The 25,681-nt window shown below is 34.3% G+C and overlaps 1 protein-coding gene across 2 annotated transcripts in view; it reads right to left on the bottom strand.

The window, feature by feature from the left end:
* KIAA1958 (KIAA1958 ortholog) overlaps positions 1-25,681 on the bottom strand; it is a 219,045-nt gene that overhangs the window by 61,995 nt on the left and 131,369 nt on the right. For both annotated transcript variants that reach the window (XM_031942980.1, XM_031942977.1), the window contains exon 3: positions 23,684-24,878. In XM_031942980.1, the coding sequence (XP_031798840.1) occupies positions 23,684-24,854 (1,171 nt within the window). In that variant the 5' untranslated portion in view covers positions 24,855-24,878. The remainder of the gene's footprint in view (positions 1-23,683; positions 24,879-25,681) is intronic.

Genomic DNA, 25,681 nt, shown 5'->3' with positions numbered 1-25,681 from the left:
ATCCACTCAGCTACTAATCACTACAAAATTGTTAACAGGATTGTTACCTATGCACATGTCAAGGATATTCTTAATGAAAACATGAGATGGGAACAGACATACATTTGCAAATGATTTTCCTTTGGTAAACACATCTGCTCAGTTACATAGTTGGGGGAAGACTAAAGAATACAAGAGTCCTCTATGTTTACTGTAAGTTGATTACAAAACAATAGTATTAATAATGATATTAATAACAATACATTTTAAGGTATTCAGATATTTGGAAGAAAACACAAGTATTAAAACTAGTAATGTGTTTGCTATGCAAAGTCACATAAAATTATTTGTTAGGGTGATATCAGATAAAATTTTGTTTAATGATCCTTCAAGTACAAACAAAATGAAAAACTTATTCAAGATGTTCACTAGTAACAATGGATAAAATTCTTCAAATGCAGCTATCTTGAGAAAACATGCTAATTGTGTAGAAGTTCAAAGCACTATAAGGTCTACTTGCCAAGATCCATGACAAAAAAAGAGATCAGCCAAAGAGGAAAACCAAAGTGTATGAAGAATGCATACTGGGAAAAAAAGAGACTGCATATGGGCCATAGGATATGATGCCACTGAATGAACAATAAGTTGCATTCAGATTATAACAGTATTAGAATATCAGCCTGAATAATATTTGGGAAATTATGCAATGATTTCAATGATCCAAAATTACTTGTCATAATCATAACTCTTTTTTTTTTTAACAAAGGAAGGAGAAAAGGAATAAGCATTTATATTGTGCCTATTATCTGCCAGGCACTGTACTAAGCACTTTACAAATATAATTTCATTTGAAATTCACAATAACCCTGAAAATTAGGTGCTGCTATTATCCCCATTTCGCAGTTGAGTAAACTGAGGCAAAAAGAGGTTAAGTGACTTGCCTAGAAATCACATAGTAAGTGTCTGAGGCTAGATTTAAACTCAGGTTTTTCTCAGTCCAGGCCCATCACTCTGTCACCTAGCTGGCTGCCTCACTAAATCATATGTTACTATTATCAAGTTGTGAATCGTGTAACAACATGATCTTAGATTTTCACATTTTCATATAAACCAAAGCACAATGTAAAGATATATAGTAGGCATAAGTAGAATATACCATACTCTCAAGAATGATGTGTTCATGAGAAGTGAAATAAAAGCTGTCATCATGGACATTTATAAAGAAAAAAAGAAGTAGATCTGACAAATATCAAGGATAGGGAAAATATATATGTAAAAATATTTCTAGAAGTATTGTTTGTATGACAAGGGTTTGTATTGTTTGTATGAGTGCCTATTACTTGGGAATAATATTATTATTATTAAATTAATTACTTGGGAATAATCAACAAATTATAACACACAAATAAAACAAAACATTACTGTATTATAAGAAATGACAAATATGGGTAGCTAGGTGGTGTAGTCGATAAAGCACCAGACCTGAAATCAAGAGGACCTGAGTTCAAATGTGACCGCAGACATGTAACATTTACCAGCTATGTGACCCTGGGCAAGTTACTTAACCCTAATTGTCTTGCCAAAAAAAGAAAAAAGAAATCATTTCAACAAGATTATGTGATGATCAACTGTGATGGACTTGGTTCTTTTCAACAACGAGGTGATTCAGGCCAGTTCTAATAGACTTGTGATGGAGAGAGCCATCTGCATCCAGAAAGAGGTCTGTCAGGACTTAATGTGGATTACAACATAGTATTTTTAAAAAATTTTGTGGTTGTTGTTGTTGCTTGTTTGCTTTGTTTTTTTTTTTCTCATCCCCCTCCTTTGATCTGATTTTTCTTGTGCATCAGGATAAATGTAGAAATATGTTTAGAAGAACTGGACATGTTTAACCTCTATAGGATTACTTGCTGTCTAGGAAAGGGGGGTGATGGCGAGGAAGGGAGAAAAATATGGAACACAAGGTTTTGCAAGGGTAATGTTGAAAACTATCTTTGCATGTATTTTGAAAAAGAAAAAGGAAAGAAATGACAAAGAAAACAATGACTTCAGAGATGTAAGGGCAGCTGGATGGCACAATAGACAGAACACCAGGCCTGAACAAAAAGACCTGAGTTAAAATCTGGCCTCAGTCACTAGTTGTGTGACTCTGGCCAAGTTACTTAATCTTGTTTGCCTCAGTTTTTTCATCTATAAAATAAGTTAGAGAAGGAAATGGCAAACCACTCCAATATCTCTGCTAAGAAAATCCCAAATAAAGTGAATAACAAAATTAATGTTAAACAACAACAACAACAACCCTAAAATTCTGGGAACTATCCTGACTTTAGAAGATAGTTGATAAAGCATACCTCCCATGGCATTTTCAGATGTGGCTCACATGTTGATTTGTTTTCCTAACCATATTTGTAACAGAGGGTTCTATGGGATAAGTAGTTGGAGAGAAGAGGAAGTCACAGTGAAATGAGAAAAATAAAAATATAAAGAATATCAAAAATCATTTAGAAAATCCAGCAAAAGATAACAGAGGGATAATCTAAGTATTAACATGGAATGTACAAAAGAATAAATTATGTACAAAATGGCCTCTGGTATGTTGAGTAGAGTATACTCAGGGAGATTTATGGAAGAATAAAAGTCATACAGGGTTAGTAGGTGTGAACAGCTTACAATATGTTATTCGAGGATATGGTCAACTTGGTATTATGGACACATCAAAATGCCTGTCCATAAAGCAATAATTCCTTCTTTTGCCTGTTTTCATAAAATAAAATAGACCAAAAAATACTCAAGATACAGTAAGTGCTCTGTTATGAATCCTACTTAAAGGCAAGCTCTTCCCTGATTCACCTAAATATTCCATAGTGTTTAGAATAATACATAGAGTAGGTGGTCAATAAATATTTGTTGAAAGAATGATAGATTTTTAAAAATCGAGAATAAAATGCAGAGAAAATGAAATATTCAAATCAATGACTATCATACAATATAAGACAGTACAACTAACAAGTAAAAATATGAAAAACAATTTCCATTTATGGTTCACAATGTAATAAAGGACTCTGATGAAATGGATAGAGGATCAACTTTAAAGTCAACAAGACCTAAGTCCCAATCATGTATCTGACAATCCTAGTCAAATTATTTGACTTAGTGCTCCAGGCAAATCAGCTTGTAAATTATAAAGGAACTGCCAAATTTCTTGATGGAGGGAGTTTCCACACTAGGATATCTTCATATCCTTAGAAGTCACAGATCTAAACAAATAGGAAAAAACAATAATGGTTCTGTGCCCTCTTCTTGTCCACCTGGTTCTAAAAATCCATACAATCTGAGGGCAGTTTTTGGATACCATGTTGTCACTGTCAAGAAAGTCTCAGACTTTCTTGTTTCCAACGGCATCTAACTACACATGACTGCAAATAATTACCTTTTATGATCTACAAGGAGAGGGACATAAAGAGGAAGAAAGTGTATAAGCATTTTTCTCTAGTCTTAGAGAAGGGATGGAGAATACCACTAGTAGGAATAATTTATGGCAAAACATGAATAAAAGATTTGATAATTCCACAGGGATCTTTTTTTCCAAGATATTAAGTGTCCATTAGAATGTCCATTAGGGCAGGTACTGTTTCACCTTTGTCTTTGAATGCCTAGAACCTGATACCATGCTTGGTATATAATAAGGCTTGATGAATGTCTATTGATGGAATAGAATTAGAAAGATTTTGGGGGGTCAAATTAGGCTACAATGATTTTCATTTGATCAAATTCAAAGGTACTGAAAAATTCAGTCTCACCAATCTTTCATAGCCTGCCCATGAGTAGAGAACCTACTACATAGCTTTTGGTGCCATTTTGACAAACCATATTAAAATAACAACTAAGTAACAGTTGCATAGTGCTTAAGGTTTGCACAGTGCTTTGCAGATTGTTTACCCTGTTGATTATCATAACACCCAAATGAGGGAGGTGTTACTATCACTCCCATTTTACAAATGAGGAAACAGGATTCAGGAATAACTAACTTACCTAACTTAAACAGTTAGTAAATCAGTATTTGAGCACAAATCTTTCCAACTATAAGGTCAATACTCCAATATCTATACCACGATGCCTCAAATACCAAAGTTGGATTCAAATCCATAAGCTTAATTTTAAAACTGAAGAAATAGAGCTATATGCAAAGCACTTTGCAAAGGCTAAAGAACTACTATCTATATGTCTATTTTTATGTGTGTGTGTGTGCATGTGTGTGTGTGTGTGTGTGTATCTCCATTAAAAGCTGGTCAAGTAAAGTGATCTGACCAAGACCACAGAAGTATTAAATGCAAAATCTTCAATTTGAACCCAATTCCTCTGTTTCCAAAGCCATCAGCATCTCTACTTTCTCATCCAGTGATGATAAGACTGCTAGTTTTTACCTTATTTCTTCTCTCTTTTCTAATGGTAAAAAAGTGGTGTTGGTGGTAATATCAACATTAATGTCTAGATTAGACAAGTGGAATAGTGAGATTAAATACATGTAAGGTTACCAGTGAGTTGTAGAGTCCAAACAATACTACATTATTCCTTCCCTCAGTCTTTTTCACTGAATGGAATTGTACAAAGAACATTCATTTTCGTAACTTGCTGAAAAATAAAATATGACTCAAATTGAATCTCTCTTTGTAGGAATAATGCCCTACCTTTCCTCTTTTCTCTTTCCAGCCTGATCTCTAGTTACAACACAGCCAATCAAATTTCTTTGGATTTGATTAATTCTTGTTCAATTTTTGACAATAGATTCTTGCTTTAGTATATTTCAGTATGCTTTAGAAGAATCACAAAAATCTAATAAAAAAGTTTTGTAAAGCATTTAGTACACTGCCTTGCACATAGTAAATACTTAATAAAGGCTGATTTCATTCCATAATATCAAGAAAAGAATGGGAGAGGGGAAAAAAAAATCTAGGTTGCAAAATAAAATCTTGTCAATGGACATAATTCTATTTTCCAAATAACAGTCACTGATAAAGGAATTAGGGTTTTTTGATCCCTATTTAAAATAACAGCAGATCAATTTGTATCCCCAAGAAAATACATATTTATTTTGTAGTATGTGTGTTTCAATCATTTATCTAACTTTAGAGCTTTCTGGAATACAGTGGATACTTAAAGTCTGATCTATTTATCTATCTATCTTGGCAAAAAAGTTGACTAGAGTCACCAGACCAATTTGGTTTCAAGGCTGTTGTTATCATGTACTTCTAAGAACTTATAGACTATTTAAAATGCTTATAGAAAGTGAGGTAACTATGGAGGAAGGAGGAGAATTGAACCAACATTCAAGTGACCTATTAAAAGCACATTTAAGCAGAGCACACAGAGCTCTTGAATCTGCAAGTCATTTTATTTCTGGCAACCTCTGCACTATTAAAATTCAATTTCATGGGAATTTTTTTCCTAGAGAAAGTTTTAAAGTTAGATGTTTTATATTAGTCCATCTAGCTAACATATCAAATTTTTAAAAAATCAAAATAACCTATAAATTCATTTGTTGTCAATAGAGCCTTATATGTGAATTCCACCTAATTTGAAAAACTTGAAATAACTTTAATTAGATTGGGTTCAGATCCCCTACTATTTCCATGGGGATATAATATGTGATGCCTCTCTTTCCCTGTATTCCAAAAATATGTATGGTATGCTCTGACAGTTCTAGCAGTTTATTACCTACGACCTTAGCTTTATCTTCAATACAAATCACTTAACCTCAGGGTCAGTCAGTATCACTTAGCAAATAAGGAGACTGGGTTAGATGGCCCCTGAGGTCCCTTATATATAAACCTATGATCTTATGATCTTAAGTCATAACTACAGCTTGGTAAGAGATAAAAAAAAATATAATCCACTAACATGCCAAAGTAAAAAACAAGTATTTTGTTGGTGGGGCTTTTTTTTTTTTTTTTTTTAACTTTGCTAAAGATCTATGACTGAGAATCATAGGGTAAAGGAAAAATAGAGACAAATAATCCAATTTATCCAATATAATCCAAAAGAGTCAGGAAAATAATCCAATTCCTTCCTTTTAGAGATGAGGAAACAGATCCAAAAGCCAAAGGTGAGGGAGAGGTAGAGAAGAGAGAATGAGTGACTTGTTCCAGAGTTCTATGGTACACTGAAGCCCAAAATCTAGCCTTCTAATTACAAGTCTAGATCTTTTTCAAGATAGACATCATGATACCTAAGAACAATCCATGGAATTGCAGATGGAATTTATGTATGAAAAGTTCCAAGGGTGAAATTCATTACTTCTACAAAATTTTGTTTAGGAGTCATAGCTTCTATTAAACTCATAAGATTATATGTTAATCACCAGGGGTCAATAAATGTAGGTAACCTTTTATTTTCAAATACACACACTGGAAAGGTGAGGCCATAAAACAAAGCAATTATTAATCAGGGTTAGTCTGGAAAGGATGTGTGACAGAGGAGGCATAAAAATGAATACATGATAAGAGACAAAGAAATAGAGATGCAGCAAATACTAATAAATTACCCTCTCGAAGCTAGGCTTGTTAATATTCATTATTATCTATCTAGAAAGTAATAACCAGTGTGCAAATGCTAATTTCTCTAAGTAGGTCACAAGATAAGCTCAAAACCTATCTTGAAGAAGTAGTAATAAGAACAAGTCAGACTACTTTTATACAGAGACCAACAACACTGTTATGCAGCAATAAATAAGGGCAAACTAGGAAAATAGACAGTACTTTACTTTTAAATACAAGAAGGACATTTCTCTATTGTAATAACAGAGAACAAATGACTGCATTTCAGAATCATCTTTGAGAAAAGATACTGTATAGAGGAAAGTGTTAAAAGCTAATGAGCTTTGACATAAATCCTAAGGAAAACTCTGGAGACTAAAAGATTCCAAATTCTGGGTCTGAATATTTATAGAAGACATACTTATTCCCACTAAGGCAATCACTGAGACTCATGCTGCAAAGTTGGTACATCCTAGGATTTTAAAGGCACCTCAATTATTTGCTTTGTTAATATTTATGGTGATAATTTATGTGAAGTTACATGCATGAGTCTTCCCTTCCCTTAGCTACAGAACAATGCTCAGAAGCACAGTTTGGGTGTGCCCTATATTCATCATTTAATTTAATTCATTCTTCAGTTAATTAATTCTTTTATCTTCACACTTCCTGATCAGCCATAGCATTTTCAGTTTGTGTGGTACATTCAAACACTTAATCATATAATGGAACAAAGAATCAAACTCTTCAGAATCCATCTACTCCAGGGGTTCTTAATCTGTGGTCCATGAAGTCATTTAAAAAATATATATTTTGATAACTGCATTTCAATACAATTGGTTTCCTTTGTAATTTTATGTGTTTTATTTTATGGGCTTATAAACATTATGAGAATGGGTCCATAGGCTTCATTAGACTACTCAAGTTGTCCAGGACACAAAAAAAGTTTAAAACTCCTGATTTAACAGTCCAACCCATAAATATGTGAACAAAGATCACATCTACAAAATACCTGACAACTAGTTATCTTGCCCTTCTTTAAAGATGTCCAATGAGAGAAGGCCCTCTCTGCCTACAGAGGCAGCTCTTTCCAATTTTGGACAGCTCCAAACCTGAGGAAGGTTCCCCCCCCCCCCCCCATATTGAACCTAAATTTGTATCTTACAACTTCTACCTATTGTTCCTAGTACTGTTTTTGGAGCCAACTAAGCAGAGTATGACTGCCCTGAAAAAATCTGAACAGAGCATTCATATGTATGTATTCTTTTTTCCAAGTTAATCATTCCTTCAATTCCTTTAATGGATACTCACATGGCAAGAACACTATTCCTATTTGGATCATTCTCCTCCAGACACTCTACTTATTAATGTCCTTTCTAAAATCTAAGATACCTAACTGGATACAATACACTACATGTGGAATATCAATTTTGGTGTCTTGTTCTGCTCATGGATTGGTTTCATGGATATATAGTTATTCAATAAAACTGCAAAGCAATCTGAGGGAATTTACAATTCCATTCCCTCTTCTATCAAAAGCATCTACTACAATAGTAGGCACCTAAAAGACTCTAAATAAGCCAAGTCAACTAAAGTGAAAGTTCAAAAATATATGACCTTCTCTACCAATATCAATGTTGATATTTGTGATTCTGTGTCAATTCTTTACTGCTCCATAAAGTAATTATTTTTTCTAATAAAATTTTAGTGAGTACAGAAATTTTAAAAACAATTAGTACTAAGTACAATTCTGGAAACAATGTTTTCTCAACACCATTTGATAAAAAAGCATATACACATAGCTAACTCTTTAATAGCTTTCTTCAAAAAATAATTAAAATAGCATCTCAGAAAGGAAAAAGGTCCTTCTAATTAACTGAATTTCCTGCTTCTGACTTATATTTTTGTGTAGTTAGTTGTAAAAATATGTTATGGTGAAAATGGTTTTGGTGGCAATCTCTAACAAACATAAATGAAATCTACACAAACATACACACACACACACACACATTTTCAGGATAGGAAGTTATACTTTCTTGGTTGAAAATGAGGGGAAAAAATAAAATTTCCTGAAACCTACTTTCAAAGTTTGAGATTTTTTTAGCACTTAAGGGCAAATTCTGGAAATATTTATCTTTTTTTTTTTAATCTGGAAAATTCGAAAAATTCTTTCTTTTCATTTTTCATAAGAAATTAATTAATGTCTATTTGATGCCAAATTATGCAATCAGTTGATCAATTCCAATAAATAACAGGTTATATACTTCAAAAAATTAGCTAATCTTTAATAACTTTTACTTTAAAACAAGTCAAAATGGCCAACCCAGTATCCTTTGGATAGAAACATAGTCTTAGCCTCCTATAGATGTCCACTAATTTACAAAAAAAAATTGTCTTGTCCCTTCCAAATTGTTTAGTAACTTCAAATAATTATCCTGACTTGCCCAAGCTGATACTGGTTGATGAGACATACCCATCAGGGTTAGGCTAGCAAGTTTTTCAAGTCTTCCCAAATACATGTACAGATACAGTCCATAGGAAGGATTGTTAACTTTCCATGAAAAAAGAACTATGTAGAGTTACCAAGGATAAAGGTAAACAGGAAGAGATTTCACAGTTATTAGGAAGACCTAAAATACAGTCCAAACATGATGATTTGAACATTCAAGTATTTTATCATCTGAAGCCCCAGATAAATGACTTAAGATTTCACAAGATTTTAGAGCTAGAAAGAAATGGCTGAATTCCTCCAGTCTAACTTTCTCATTTTGCAGATGAGAATATTGAGGACCAGAGAGTAACCCAACTTGCTCATAAACATTCAATTATCCAGGAACTTATTAGTCCAATGTTCTTTTCTCCACTTGATGTGACCTAGCATTACTTAAAGAAAAACAAAACATATGGGACTATATCCTCTTGTAAATTCCTGTATACTTTTTCTTATACATAAAAATATTGCTTTTTATTAAGAAATCAGAGAAATTCTGTTGTTCAGTCATTCCCACTTCTTCATGACCCCATCTAAGGGTTTTTCTTGGAAAAGATACTAAAATAATTTTCTATTTCTTTCTCCAACTCATTTTACAGATGAAGAAACTGAGGCAAACAGGATTAAATGACCCAGAGTCATACAGCTAATAAATATCTAAGTCCAGATTTGAACTCAAGGAAGATGAATCTTCTGGAGGACTCTAGGCCCAGCACTCTGTGCACTATAGTACCACTTAGCTGACCCCCAAAAATAGAGAAATAACTCCCTTCAGAAAAAACTTTCTATCAAATTATCACAACATCAAATTACTCTGAAAATTTTAGTATTTCTGCTCTGTGAAGCAAAGATCTGGTATAAAGAATCTTAAAACTAGGATCCAAGTACTTTCAATTTTAATAGCTTTAAAATGCACTGAGACTTTGGGGACAACACACGCATACACACATACACACACTATATATATGACTTTTAGGATGTCATGTATATGTATATATACATACACACACACACATATATATATGCACACACACATACATTCCTTGGAAATCCTGTGTGTGTAGATATTGTCTACATACATATAAATGTATACTTGTAGCTATATATATGTATACTTTTATATATTATAAACATACATATATATAACCTATGCTCTATATATGTTAATTCTATATAGAGACTTATCTATCAAGAGATAAATTGAGAAATGTATAGAAAGTTATTTCAATATAATTGGTTTCCTTTGTAATACTATGTATTTTATTTAATGAAATTAAAAATATTATCCCTGGAAAGATCCATAGGCTTCACCAGACTATCAAAGGGGTCTATGGCACAAAAAAAGATTAAAACTCCCTAATGTTTATTGAAATTCTTAAGTATATATTCAGTATTTATAAAACACTTAGTATATCTGAAAGACAAGTCCATGAGCCAGATGTTAAGCAAGGATCAGCACATTATGAGACTGTGTCTTTGTTCTCAACCTAATGAATACTCACAATTTAAAGGATGATTTTAAAAAATCAATGATAACCTTTCCATGTGATAAAGGCATAACTTGTTCCTTTTCCAGACTTAATAAGTGTGGATTTAATGCACTCACAGACCTTAACAATCCAGGCACAATCAATTACTTGGTGGTAGATGAGAGGCTTAAATGCAGAAAATATATGTTGGGAACAAACCAGCTGAGTCCTCAATAGTTTGATCACAGTATAGAATATAAGTTGGAACAGAGCTCAGGGGCCATTTAACCCAATGTCCTCATTTTACAAATGAGGAAACTGACCCCAGGAAGGGAAAGTGATTTGCCTAAGGTTGCAAAGATATTAAATATTAGAGGTAGAGATTTGAATCAAGGTCCTTGGGCTTCAGAACCAATTCTTGTTCTTCAATACTATATTGATCATTTAAGTCCTGAAAAATATGAATAAAAACAACACAATCATCATTTGCTTAATGAGCTTAGCAAAATGACTGGGACATAGTAGGTGTTTAGTAAATGCTTGTTGGCTGACCAACAGCTATCCCAGGAGAGCAAAGTCAGAATGCCTGAAGAGAGTACCAACCAGCAGTAGCAGTTCTGGGAATATAGACAAACAATAGCCTCATCATGTGCAATGAACCATGTCAGTTTTTCCATAGGTAATTCATTATTTCAGGCCATAAAGAAACCAGCTCTGGAATAGAGACTAGATATTTACTCCTAAGATCTGAACTAGTGACAGTATATTTTCCAAAAATTCCCATCATTTTTTTTTTTTGTTTGGAGTGTGTGTGTGTGTGTGTGTGTGTGTGTGTGAAAACTTCCAATAAAATCTTCCTCTGATGCTTTACAAAGGCACGAAAATAATCATTTGCTCTCAGAGGGCAAAGCAATCCAGCATAAGTTTTAGCAGTTCTTTTTTTTTTTAAAGTTTTAATTTTTAAAATTCTCAATTTCTCAATAACATTTCTCATGTTTCTCATTTCTCATAACAGATGTCCAACCAGAATCCCTCTTTTATAATAATAAAAAAAATCCCAAAAACCTGACACATTGTCCATGTCTTCTAGTAACATTCCAAACTTATGTTACCTCTCTTTCAAGCAAAGGGATTTATGTTCCATCATTAGTCTTCTGACGTCAGTATTGGTCATTGTGTTAATTTAAATTCTTCTATCTTTTAGTGTTATTCTTGGCATTGTTATGGTCCTTATGAATGTTGTTCTCTCCATTTTATCTATAAACACTTGCCAACCTGGAAAGGTTTTTAGAATGGGTCTGGCAAAAGACTAAATGGCTGCAATTCTTGGACCCAACTAGCTCAGTTCGGCAAAGCTCCTTTGAAGAAGACTGACCACCAGATAATGAATTATTTGTGGCAATAGTAGCTCTTGAAGACCATATATTAAAACACGCAAGTGTTGTACTGGCTGGAGGTGAAGTACTCATACCAATTTAATTATGGATTTCTCTCTCCAAAATGCCCATGTTCATGGAAATGTCTAGCTCATGTATGCCATAAGTATTAAATTTTGAAGTTGACTAAATTTGTTAGTAAATTCAAGTTGGTGCACTTCTAGATTAGTGCATATCCACATGGCATTTCCCACCAGGATACACTCTAACGTGCCCCAGGAAACCTCTTCATCTAGGAAGATCACTTCAGCTCGGAATTCACAGTTCTTGGAAGTACCTTCTGCTCTTGGAGCACATCCCTCTGATTAGATGTCTCCTCTCAGAATCTTCAGTAAAGGAAGGCTCCAGACCAGCCCTTCCTTCACTTTGTTCTAGGCTGTCTTCCCCTCATCTTCTCTATCAAATCCAAGAACTGGACATCTCTTTCCTTTTCTCCTTCCTCTTTTCAGTTTTCTTTTGAAGAACTGTCTTCCAATAACAATGTAAACCCAAGGAAAGGAACTGACTTTTTTTCTTTATATCTGTCAGTGCTTGGGGCACAATGTATGGCACGATAGTAAGTGCTAAGCAAATGTTTGTTGACTGACTGCATTTCATAAAACTTCTGTATCTGAGGGAAGTGAGTAAAAGCAGATCATTGTACACAGTAGCAGTAATATTGTTGTTATTGTTAGTTCTTTCTTGAAGAGGATCAATAACATCACAAGGGTGGTATCCTTCTTGCACATGGAATGGAAATAAATGAGGCAGAACTACACAAAACTGTCAATCTCACTCTCCCCTCTAGAGTCATCGAAGTTCAGTGGGAAGGCAAGACAAAAGTCAACACAACTGGCAATGGCCCAGGATGCAGTGAGTGACTTTGGTTTTTCTAAATTGAGGTCTTTCTCAGGTCTCAGTTAGTCTGACACCATACCATCCAATGTCTAAGGAATAGGTAAGAGTTCAAACAAAAGACAGTTAAATTTACCAATACAAAGACATCAGCTGTGAAAGATTTAGTTACTCAGATCAATATCAGAATCTAAGACAATTCCAAAGGACTCGATAAAAAAATGCTATCTGCAGATGAGAGATCTGATGAGCTTTGAATACAGATTGTAGTATAATTTTTTTCACTTTCTTTTTTTGCAAGCATGGCTAATATGAAAATATGTTTTGAATGATTTCACATCTAGAGGGAGAGAGAATTTGAACTCATTTTTTAAAAAAAATGTTTAAAATAAGTAATAATAAAAAAATAGAATGCAGAAAAAGATTTCACCACCAATGACTTGTAACAAATCAAAATAATACTGATATTTGCAGATAGCATTCTAAGTAAGGATACTCAGTCAACAGAAAAAGTTTCCAATTGAACTCTAGAGGCTAAGATTGATAAAGTGAAATTGTGCTAATGCTAGAAAAAAACTGGGAAACTTCAATCTGTATTTGCTTCTCTGCCCTAGTCCTGTAGGTAATGATTGATTTAGTAACATGATTTCCAAAAATCCAGTCAACAATAATGATTTTATTATGAAAGAAAGGTTTGCACAAATTTATTAATATTAAAATTTTTTAAAATTCAATTAAAAATATAACAAGGTTCATGTTAGTTTAGTTCTGATATGGAGTAAAGTACAAATAAACTGTGATACTGAATAAATTACCAGTGTATTCCAAATTCATTGACTTCATAATATGAGAGACTCAAGTCACCTGACAGAGTGGTTTGTTTATTTGTTCACTTGTCCCCTCAACGCCTTATATAACTCTAGAAGCATGCAGTAGTGTCAGACTGAAATAGAAATGAGCTACTAAATTATATATAAAGATTCATATAGACTACATTGATGCAGTGAGGTGGAGGACCTGAATTCAAATCCTATCCCAGACATTTACTAGCTATGTGATCCTGGACAAGTCACCTAATTGTTTGCCTTAGTTCTTCACTTATAATATGAGCTGCAGAAGGAAGTGACAAATCTCTTCAATATCTTTGCCAAAAGGAGTCACAGAGAGTTGGACACAACTCAACTAAAACCCAACAACAAATAGACCACATACTGACTTAGAAAATTATACATTTATAGTTCTTTTTATTAATTAAGTTATACATTTGTTTCCTAAATACATTTTAATCTGGTATGGGGCACTGTCTTGTGTTTAACATTTCTATGCTGTCTAGTTTAAGAAGATGTCAATTTGCATTGCATTGTGTGGAGGGAAGTTCCTCATCTTGGAATTTCCTATGACTTAAGATGCCCTATCCTTATGTTCATCCCCTGTAAGATTATAGTATCCCTTAAAATTCCAAATACTGATTTTCTTATATAAGAAAATCATACAAATTCTACAAGTTATAGTTTCAGATCTAAAAAGAACCTTTAAAATGTCATTTAGTTTGATTTAGTTTATTTAGGAAGGCAAGATATTATCATCTCTATTTTAGACAGAATAGGTTGAAATGAAAACCAAAAAGGTTTTTAATTGCCAAAAATTACATAAGTGAGGAATTGCTAACAGCAAGTCTCTCCTTTCTACTATAGTTTTCTTTGTGCTATACCATACTCTGAATGATAGTCTAGCCTCCATTTAAAAAGTATATTGAAGTAAGTTTTAGACTTTGGATTATGGACAGTTAGTTTTCACAGGAAAAAGAAGGGGGGGGGGGAAGCATTCATCAATAATTAAGACATTTGTTTAACACAAAACAGATAAGTCATTTTCTGGAGAGAAATGACCTTTGTGGGTTCTGGAAGCAAATATCTTAGTCATTCCAACCTCTGCCTTTGTTCACAGCTCCTTTCTTGAACCATGAAACAACAAACAGGGAAAGGATAAAAGAAATGAAAGAGTTTATTTCATGGTAGGTAATGATTCTAAAACTCTCATTAGCCATACTACTGAATCATTCAGATATTTTTCCTAGACTTTTTTTTTTCATAGAAATTTCTTTTTATGACAGTTATCTTGTTCTGTTCTATTGAAGAGTCTGGGGTCAATGACAGTCTACATGCATTTTTCATATCAGAATCAACACAACTAAGGGAGGTGCAAAAACACATTAGCTACAAGTAAATTTCATTTTTACATTATAGTAACTCCTAAAGATCAATTTATCAGAGGATGAGGAAGAGGCAACAGGCACCAGTGTCTGCATATCAATGAAATCAATCAACTAGCATTTATTAATTATCTACTATGTCAATGACGTCTGTGAAAAGCCGGAGGACCTAAGTTTAGATTTCACTTCTGGTGCTTATTACTTGCACAACATTTCTTCACTGGATCTCAGTTTCCTTATCTGTAAAATGATGAAGTTGTGCTAGATAGCTTTTGAGGCCTCTTCTAGCTCTACAACGATGATAAATCCATCTTTGCAGCATAGTGATGATGTGTGCTTATATTAAAGTAACAGATATGAATTCAAATAAAAATTTTTAATAAATATCAATCAGGATTTAATTTGATTATTTTGCTTATGGGTTTGGGTATCCCAAGATAAACTTTTCTAATTATCTTAAATAATCTTGATTTAGTGGCAGATTCAATTTTGGAGCTAAATAAAAAGCAGAATCTAAACTTTCTGTTTTTTCCTTTTTCCTCTACTCTCACTGAGGCATCTGATGACAAGCAATAGTAATACACAATAATATTTATTAGTACTTATAAAAGCGCCCTGGGCATTAGGAAATAACCAACACAATAAGGAAAAGTTCTTTTCCACTTAATTCCCAGAAGGGTGCATTGCTAGCTCTTTCCTGAACTCAAAAAAAAAACAAAAAACAAAAAAAACAGGATTATCACAATAATACAATAATTTCTGTAGCTAATGTAATTCTGCACCTCTCCCAAAGTCAGTCAGTATGGTCCCTATATGATAGATGTAACATAGCCTGTTATTGGCCTCAGGCTCTTCAATAGAACAGAACAAGATAAATGTCATAGAAATTTCTATGAAAAAAATTCCAGAAAAATATCCAAATGATTTAGTAGTGTGACTGATGAGAGATATAGAAATCATTCTCTGTTATAGATAAACTCTTTCATTTCTTCACTCTCTGTTTTATGGGTCAAGAAAGAGCAGTAAAAAATAGAGACTGGACTAAGAAACTTGCTTCCAGAATTTATATAGCAGTTTAGAAAGATTCACAGAGTGCTTTTTGATTCTCACAATTCTGTGAAACCAACTACTATATGTATTATTATTATTATTCCCTAAAATTGTTCTATAAGAAAGGATCAGCAGAATGATTTCATAAAGGCCTAGATTTACATGAACTGATACCAAGTGAAGTGAGTGTAAGCAAGAGAACATTGTACACAGAAACAAGATTGTGTGATGATCAATTCTGATGGACTTGGATCTTTTTAACAATGAGGTGATTCAGTCCAATTCCAATAGACTTGTTATGGAAGGAGCCAAATGCACACAGAAAAAGGACTGTGGGGACCAAATGTGGATCACAACATGGTATTTTCACTTTTTTGTTGTTTGCTTTTTCCTCCCTCTCTCATCCCCCCATTTCTGATCTGATTTTTCTTGTGCAGTATAAACGTGGAAATATGTATAGAAGAATTGCACATGTTTAACACATATTGGATTACTTGCTGTCTGGGGAGGGGGGAGGAGAAAGGAAGGGAGCACAAGATTTTGCAAAGGTGAATGTTAAAAGCTATTTTTGCACATATTTGAAAATAAAAAGCTATTATTATCATTATTCCCACTTTATACATGAGGAAAAGGGTTCTTTGTATAGCCATAAAATTATTGAGTGAGATTTGAACTTAGGCCTTCTGACTCCAACATCAGTATTCTTTGTTCTCCATGATGCTTTTCTTCAATATAAATGGGTAGAAGTCGGATCTATTGCTTACTGTTTAAAGTGTTAAGGGGAATCAGGTAAAGAAGATATATGATGAATTTAGTTCAAGTTTTACTTGCTATTTTTATTCCTATAGGAGAGTATTTCCACTATGGATATTTTTGTTTTATTTTATATTTTTAATCAAACTTGTGATGTCATTGATACAGGGAATTTTTAATGAAGATCTCTCTTTACTCTTTATAAGTACCAGTTCTGAAACTTATCAGCATTTTCATAGAAAATGATAAATAACTTGCTTAGGTTTGCAAAATTGGTGTGTTTCAGAGATCAGACTTGACTCTAGGCTTTCCTGAAACCAAAGTTATCCCTCTGGCTATGATGACACTTTGCCTATCACTCCATTGTAGTATCAGAGAGAAAAAAACAGTCTCTCTGTTTTTAGATTTATTTCTCTTCCTGAGATTTCTACATATGTTTTATTGGACCTTAGTGAAGAAAGATAGAAGGTAATAGCTACATATAGGGAAAAAAATGAAAGCCTGATTCTAGGTTTTTTTTTCTTTTGAGTAGAATGAAAAACATGTCACTCAGTCCATCAATAAATAGTAAGTGCCTAGTAAGTGTCAAAAATTGTACTAATTGATAGGGATATAAAGAAGATTAAAGATAATTTCTGCTTTAAGTCAAGCTATTTGTTTTGTTGTTGTTAAATCATGTTTGACTTTTTGTCACCCCATTTGGGGTTTTCTTGGCAAAGATATAGAAATGGTTTGCCATTTCTTTCTTGAGCTCATTTTACAGATGAGAAACTAAGTGACCTACCCAGGATCACATAGCTAGTGTCTGAGACCGGGTTTGAACTCAGAAAGATAAGCCTTCTTGATTCTAAGCTCAGTGCTCTATCTGTTGTACTGAGTAGCTGTGGATAGATAACTTGAGGATCAAATAATACACAGAATAAATGAGAAATAATCAACAAAGACAATAATTAAGAAAGATCAGGAAAGACTTTCTATAAAAGGAAAGATTTTAGCTGGGCTGGAAGAAGTAAGCGAATGGAGATGATGAGGGAGGGCATTCCAAGTGTGGGACACAGCGAAAATGCCTGAGTCAGTAGGGCTTAGAATGCCAAATAGAGGAATTAATTTTGATCCCAGAGGCTATAGGAAGCTAATGGAGTTTATTGAGCTCAAATGAATGACATGGTCAGAATTGTATTTTAGCTACATCACTTTTACAACTGAGAGGAGGACAGAGTGGAATGGAGAGACCAATCAGCGTGTTACTTCTCCCATCACAGAGTATCAGACCTAAATCTGATTTCTAAATCATTTTATTTTCTCCTATACTAAGGGCAGACCTTGTGGGGAAGGCCCTTCTTTGGGGAAAAAAAAAAAAGATTAATTAATGAAATCTGATCACCGAGTAACTGGAATGTGTCACAATGTGAATTCTCTGAATGATACAAACAATTGGTTCTATCTGTTCATGTAGCAAACCATAAATATTTTATTTAAATATTAAAGAGTCCTAGAAAATATTTAAGGCACATGAGGGACAAGCAAATGTTAACTTATTAAGTATTCCAAAAATATCTTTTTGAGCTCAGAGTTAACATACATTTGATTTTTTTTTTTTGGTAATACTGTCCTAGTAATGAAACATTTTATGCACAAATTTATCATCCCTCACCCAAAATATGTCTTTTTTTTTTGTTTAAGGGGGTAGCTAGTAGCTATAGCCTCCAGGTGCATATGTGCAAAAGCAATTTATAAGTTACAAATATCAGAAGCAATTATAAAAATTGACTGCTTGCCAATATGTAACCCTTGGGAAAGGAATGGATTAATGAAAGTGAGCCATGTATAAAAGCCAGAATTGTGTATATGAATGTGTTAAAGGGGCATACACACTTACATACAGATAGTCCTACCCACCTTCCCACATACATACACACACAAAATTTTAACAACCAACTTAGGGCAGATAATTTAAATACCATGTAACAAATGCCTCAAATTAAAATCCTGAGATATTGTAGAATCTGACAGAATTATCAAACACATTAAAATAAAAAATACAAATAAAATTAGAATTAAAATACAGAATAAAATGAAAACTGATAACATTTGTAAAATTTTGACAGAATTGAAATAATTTTAATCACTGGTAACTATGTATTAATTCTTTCAATAACACTTTCTGTTTGCTTAGGTTTGGCTAATGAAGATTGCTGGGGGGGGGAAAAGGCTACTTTTCCTCAAAACTGGTTCTGATCATTTTTAATCTTTTGTGTACATTTTTGTTGGCATATTAAGATGATTACTACTTAGAATATATCATTTAAATGGTATTACAAATAACAAAGACCAGTAATTTATCTTTCTTTCTGAATGGCTCTGTAATCACCACAGAATCACAGAATGTCAGAGCTGGAAGGGACCCTGCACAAGATCATCTGGTTCAGTCTAATTATTTATTTTTATAAATACATAGATACCACTTACCATAATGATATACAGCCATTTCTGCAATGACCTGGCAAATGTTCAAACTTATACAGCATCCCATGATAAGCATATCTAATTCAGTGATTGGCTGATTCTTTTGGAGCATCCCTGAATTCCTTTTTGCTTATGGCATAGGCAGTGTTATCTGCTTATGTTAATTACTCAAGGTTAATCTATACACAGATTTCAGATGCATTTGGACCTACTCTAATTTCAAATGCTTTTGGTTCATGTTGAGAATAAAGATTAGAGACTATAAATAAATATTATTATAAGTATCAGAAATCATTTCATCATTTAAAGATCAAGATTTAATAGGAAATTGCCCCCCAAATGCCACTGAGACATTATCTGTCTCAAGGGTGCCTAGGAACTCAAAAACACTTTTCTAATAAAAAAGACATTTCAGTAGAACAAGATCTTTTTTTTTTAAAATAGTGGTTCATAACATCAAATGAAATTCAAAAGAGAATCTTACTGCAAACCTTCCTCCTTTTCTTCTTTTCCTTGTATATTCAAATCAAAAGCTTTCTTATGAAACTAAACCAAAAACCACTGAAATCTTTAGAATGAATGCTGTTGAAAGAACATTTTGGAATAATCACTCTTTATTTCTCTGTTATAAAGAGGAACTAAATGGGTGGTGGTGGTGTTTGATATAGTAATGTAGGGAGAATGTCCAGATTTGTGATTTAATCAACCAGCATGAGTCTTGCAACATAATCTTGGAGAGCTGCACCAGGAATTTCAGTGACTAGCCCAAAGTCACAAAGACAGTAAAGTATCACAGACACTTTTCTTAAATCAAGGCTGCCTCTCTCTCTACACTATTGAACATTCATGGAGGTAGGTTAGGAGTAGGTAGGGGTATAGGGCAGAAGTGGATGAAAACATATGAAATCAAAATATAGTCTACACCAAGACAATATATTTAAGTTGTGTAAAAATATAGCTATAGATATATAATTTTAGGGCATAAGTATGTTCTTATGTCCTCTGATGAAATACTATTTGTGTTTTAGGTATCACTACTAAGTGATATTGTAAACTCTTAAATGTAAATTTGGTCAAGTGGCCCAGTACTTAAAAAAAAAGAACTATCCATGGAACAGACTAAACTATTTTTTAAAAAATTCCTTAATTAAACTCAGAAATATCAATTACGTGGGAGTGTAGGGAATTTTATACATTTAAATCTCTAAAATTATACTTTTTTTTCTAAACCTGTATCCTGCCTTAGTCCTTAGTCCTTTAAAAAAAAAAAAAAAAAAAAAAAAGGAGCAAAGCCATTTTAAGGAAAGCAGTTTTTCTCTGAACAGCCAATTCATAAGTGGCCAAAAGTCAAGTTTTGCTTCACCTTAAAGAGCTAGCAAGAACGAATTACTATTAATTTATAACTCTGAATTGAAATATGAGCATTTTAAAAGTTCAAATGCACCTGTGTCTTTTTTGTAAAGGGAAATTCTGGATAAAGAAGTTCCATGTTATAAAGCCCATTCACCGATCTCTGAAATTTATATAGAGTTGCCTGAAACACTGAGATAAGTTACTTAATGAAGTCATACAGCCAATGACACCAGGACAGGAATTGAACTCAGTTCATCCTGGCTCCAAGACTGACTTGTTATCCAAAAAATGTTGTTCCCTCTCTTTTAAAGGGACACATGATGAAACATCACAAATGTGGTACAGAAATTTTCAGATGAAGGTTTTCTTAGAGGAATGAATTCACAGTTTGGTCTATAGCTAGAACAAATATCTTAGCAGCTACACAGGGATGAACAAACCATCCCTAGGGAAAGGTATGGGTATCTCTGGCTGACTATTGAATTCAAGATGCCTGAATTCATTCATTAATTCCAGGAGCTCTATCTGACTTGTTGCCACTAAGTGGGACCAAAATAAATGAGAAAAATGTCATGCATTTCTGCCATTGGCACTTGGAATCACTTTTCCATCTTTATCTGTAGCCTTCTCTTTTATATAAAAGTTGAGTATCAAGCATGTGTAGTGAATTTAGATAACAAGTTTAAACAAAGCAGGAATGAAATGGGATATAGAAAAAAGTTGGCATCTAATAAATAGTGAATATTAAAATCAAAACATTGAAAAAGATTGCGAGTTATCAAGTCATTGTCCCATTGCTACTTCCAAGTAGTGACACCCTAAAATCAACCCAGAAAAAAGTTGATATAAATTTGTAGAATCTCCAAAAATCATGTCACAATTTCTATAAGAAACTTTTTAAAAAATACAAACTATAAACAAGGATCACATATCTTGATAAAAATATGGAAATTATAAGTTGCTTTGAACAAGGGAAAATTATCTAAGAACATGTCTCTTAAGCCTATCCTCAGAACATTCAAGCATTAATCAGGCTTCAAACACTAATTAAGAGCCCTTTCTTAAAGAACTTTGTCATAAAAAAATTAAAACATATTAAAAGACAACTTTTCTACATGAAATCCTAATTTAATGTCAGATCCACCTATGTTGCTGAACAGCATAAGCCTTGCTAAGCAATGCACACAGTTTGTGGTACATCTCAGTGATTCCTCTATCTTAGGAATTTTTAAACTGTTTTCTCAAGGGCCCCCTCAGAAAGTTGGATAAAGGCTAAGGACCCCTTATCAGAATGGTTTTAAATAATGTTTCATTTTAATACATAAATATTTTATTTTGATGCATAAAATAAAATGCACAGGATTGCCAAGGAAACCAATTATTGAAATAAAGATGTAATTTTTTTTTCCAGCCAAGTTTACAGATCCCTGGAAATGTCTCTGTGGGGCTCCTTAGAAGTTGGTGCTTTTGAAGTTTAAAAACCTGATCAAAGTGCATACATTGTACATTGACTGATTTATGTTCTATATTTGGATTGGAATCTTGCACACTTTTCACCTACTTGTCATATATTTATTTATAATACCAATCTGAAAGTAATTATGACCTGAACTCTAGTTCCAACTAGACTACAATACTTCAGAAACATTGACGATCAGGATTCATGGAATTTAGAGTTGCAAGGATCCTTAAGGATTTTCTAGTTCAAGGGTCCTTAACCTGAAATCCATCTTACTAAAGGAATTCCTGAATAGATTTTAGGGGATCTATGAACCTTGGATGGGGAAACTTACATTATTGTTATTAAATGGGCTTGGCTTAGGATCTATTGGTGGCCAATTAGAACCAGATTGGTTTGGTTTAAGATCTGGTTCTTAAGGAAGAAATATAGCCAGTAAATCCCAAGATATCTTGGGAGGAAAAGAAAGTGCTTTTGAGATCATCTCTAGGTAAGGGTATGATACCCTATAGGGAGGGAGGGAGGAAGGGAGGAAGGAAAGAAGGAGGGAAGGAAGAAGGGTAAAGAAGGAAGAAGGAAGGGAAGGAAGGACGGAAAGAGGGAGGGAAGAAAGGAGGGAGGAAAGGAAGGAGGGAAGGAAGGAGGGAAGGAGGGAGGGAAGGAAGGAGGGAAGGAAGGAAAGAGGTAAGGAAGGAGGGAGGGAAGGAATGAAGGAAGGAAGGAAGGAAGGAAGGAAGGAAGGAAGGAAGGAAGGAAAGAAGGAAGGAAGGAAGGAAACTTTGGCTAGAAACCCTAAGGGTTTTCTCCCCCTAGATTTACTTATTTATTTCGTTTTGTTTGGTTTTTTTTTTTTTTTTTTTTGGACTAGATGAAAGAGGAGATTCTTTGCCTCAATTCTTACCTAGTTTAAATCACTGAATGGTTGTGGCCTCAGTCAAACTGAGATCTGTTGAAGACCTTAGCTTAAAAAAGCCAAGTTGGTCTCCCATTTCATCTAGGGTTATCTCCAGCCTTTACCTATATCTGGCTACTGAATCCAGATGGCTCTGAAGGGGAAAGTGAGGCAGATGACCTTGCACAGGCCTCCCTCACTTAAATCCAATTCACTTGCATGTCATGGTCTCACCTACCTGATGTCATGATGCTATTCAAGAATGAAGGACAAATAACAATAACAATATTATTAAATATATTATATATATATATGTATGTGTGTATATATTTATATGGTATATTGTGTATATATACATATATACATAGATATGACTTTACTTTTACTAAATTCTAACTGAAAACTTTATATTTCCTTCAATTATGAATTTAAAAATAAAACCAACCATATAACATTATTCTGAGAAGGGGTTCATAGATTTTACCAGGATGCCTAAAAGGTGCATGATATAAAGAAAATTAAGAGCTTCTGCTTTAATCTAACTTCCTCATATTAAAAATGAAGAAACTGAGTTCCAAAGAAGTTCACTAATTTGCCCAAGGGCACACAGCTCATTTAGGCCCAGAGTTAGAATTCGAATCAAGATGCTGTCTCCTAATTTGGTGCTCTCTTCACTATGCCATGCTGCCTTATCTGTAAAATGCCATATGAAAATTGTACAGAATGTTCTGTGTACGTGGGATATTGGAGATTTCATACCTGGTACTGTTTGTGCTGTGGCCTCAGTTGTGATGGTAGGAAGGGCCATGGGCTGCTGCTGGCTAGAGCTCACTTCTGGCTCTGTGCTAAGCGGGGGTGATAGGGCTACTTCACAGGATGGGACCTGATTGGGTAGAGGTGGTAGTAGCTCCTCAGAAGCCACTTGTTCTTCTTGTCCTGGGATCTGCAGAGCAGATAGAGGAATGCTAATCTGTTTGTTGGAATTGGATGTGCTCACAGGCATCTGAATTGCCACCTGTTGGCTGGTCCCATGGGTACCAGAATGTCCTCGATTAGGTGAAGCCAGGGATACCTTGATGGGCTTCTGGACTGTCTGTCTTGAGATTATGGGTGGAGAGGCAGAGACGCTTTGTAGATCCAGTTCTGTGCTGAGTGCTGGGGTCAAATGTGGAGTTGGTTTGGCGGGTCCAACATAAGAGGGACCGGCATGAGCTTGGGTTTTAGGCTTTGCCATCTGGGTTAATGAGAGTGTGGGGCCATCCACTCCACCTGTTAATTCAGCATTTGCCACAATATAATAATCTTCAGGAATCTCTTGCTTGATTTTCTTGACAATGACATCACTGCTGCTTTCATCAATGACCTGTGACTGGGTACTTGAAAGAACTGAAGATGGACAAATTCCAGGTCTTTTCCGAGTAATGTTTTGAGATCTTTGGGTCTGGTGTTCAAAGTCACTGTCCTCATCTGTCACAGAAGACTCACAAACCATGTCAAAAAGAGTTGCTTCATCTTCATATTCTTCCACAACTTCATCCAATTCTGATGGCTCACTACAGTAAGAGAAATCACAAGAGTCTCTAGTTCTGTTACAATCCAGCTTAGTTTTCACTGGCCTCCCAGGGTATCTTTCTACAGGACTGGTCTGTGTCTCGGAAGGTACACCAATGATACTGGGACTATCAGAATTGAAACTCCTGTTGTCCTGGAAACAGACCCTTTCCTGGGATCCAGCTCTACAAGTGGCAGTCAGGGGCCAATGATAGGCATGGCCAGCACTGCAGCCCCACATTGCTGTCAGGTTGCCATGGGAACCTTCAGAAAGCAAATGTTTCAGATTTGGAATGAGGCTACAAATGGTCCCATGACTATGGGCCCAGCTGACCAGTTTTGAAAGATTTTCTGATGAGGTATGAAGGCAATCCTCCATGTTACAGGATCAACAGCTTCTCTCCTAGAGGGAAAAAGATCAAAATAAAAATCCATTACTATCTGAAACTCTGCCCATACTTTTTCCTCCACCAAGTGCATTAATTTTGCCATCAAAAAAGGAATGAATTATCTAGCACAAATTAGACTATTTTAAAAAGTTTGGGGAGAGTTTTTTCCACAGAATATTTTGAAGAAAGGGACAACTATAAAAAATTTTAGAAGTGTATGCAACAATATATTATCAAAAATGTGCTCCAAAATAAGCTTATTAAAAGTTAAGTTGTTAAAAACTTAATGCCTGAGGTAAAATAATAGAGGAGAGTTAGAAAGCATTCTAGAACATTACAAAAAGGTAGTAGTTGTGATGGTACAAAGATATCACTGAATAACAGAAATGCTGAAATGTTTACCATATGAAGCTAAGAATCTTAATAATTACCAACAGTAACTGTATGGGTTTGGAGGAGTTGGGGTTGGAAAGGACCCAGAGACATCCTCAGAAATGAACAGATGGAAGCCAAGCCAGGATGGCAAGCGCACTTTCCCTAGTATATTACCAGCTTCAGGACCTGGAAGTAGCTGGCGACATGGACAACGACAACGTTGGCTCTATCACCAACAGCTTTCAGGATAATAGATCTGTTGAAACAGACTTTATCTTATTCTTACTAGGAAAGCAGAAAGTTGTTGAAGGTACTATGAAAAGGAAAGGATAGCCTTCTGTTATTAACCTATAGTGTGTCATATACTTCCCTGGTGTTTAGTAAAGCCCATGGAGTCTTTCTCAGAATGGTTTTTTAAATGGATGAAATACAGAATTTAAAA

The sequence above is a fragment of the Sarcophilus harrisii genome, chromosome 1, assembly GCF_902635505.1.
Source record: "Sarcophilus harrisii chromosome 1, mSarHar1.11, whole genome shotgun sequence".
Taxonomy (NCBI): Eukaryota; Metazoa; Chordata; class Mammalia; order Dasyuromorphia; family Dasyuridae; genus Sarcophilus; species Sarcophilus harrisii.
Note: the sequence above shows the minus strand (reverse complement) of the source record. Positions and strands in the feature narration are given on the sequence as shown.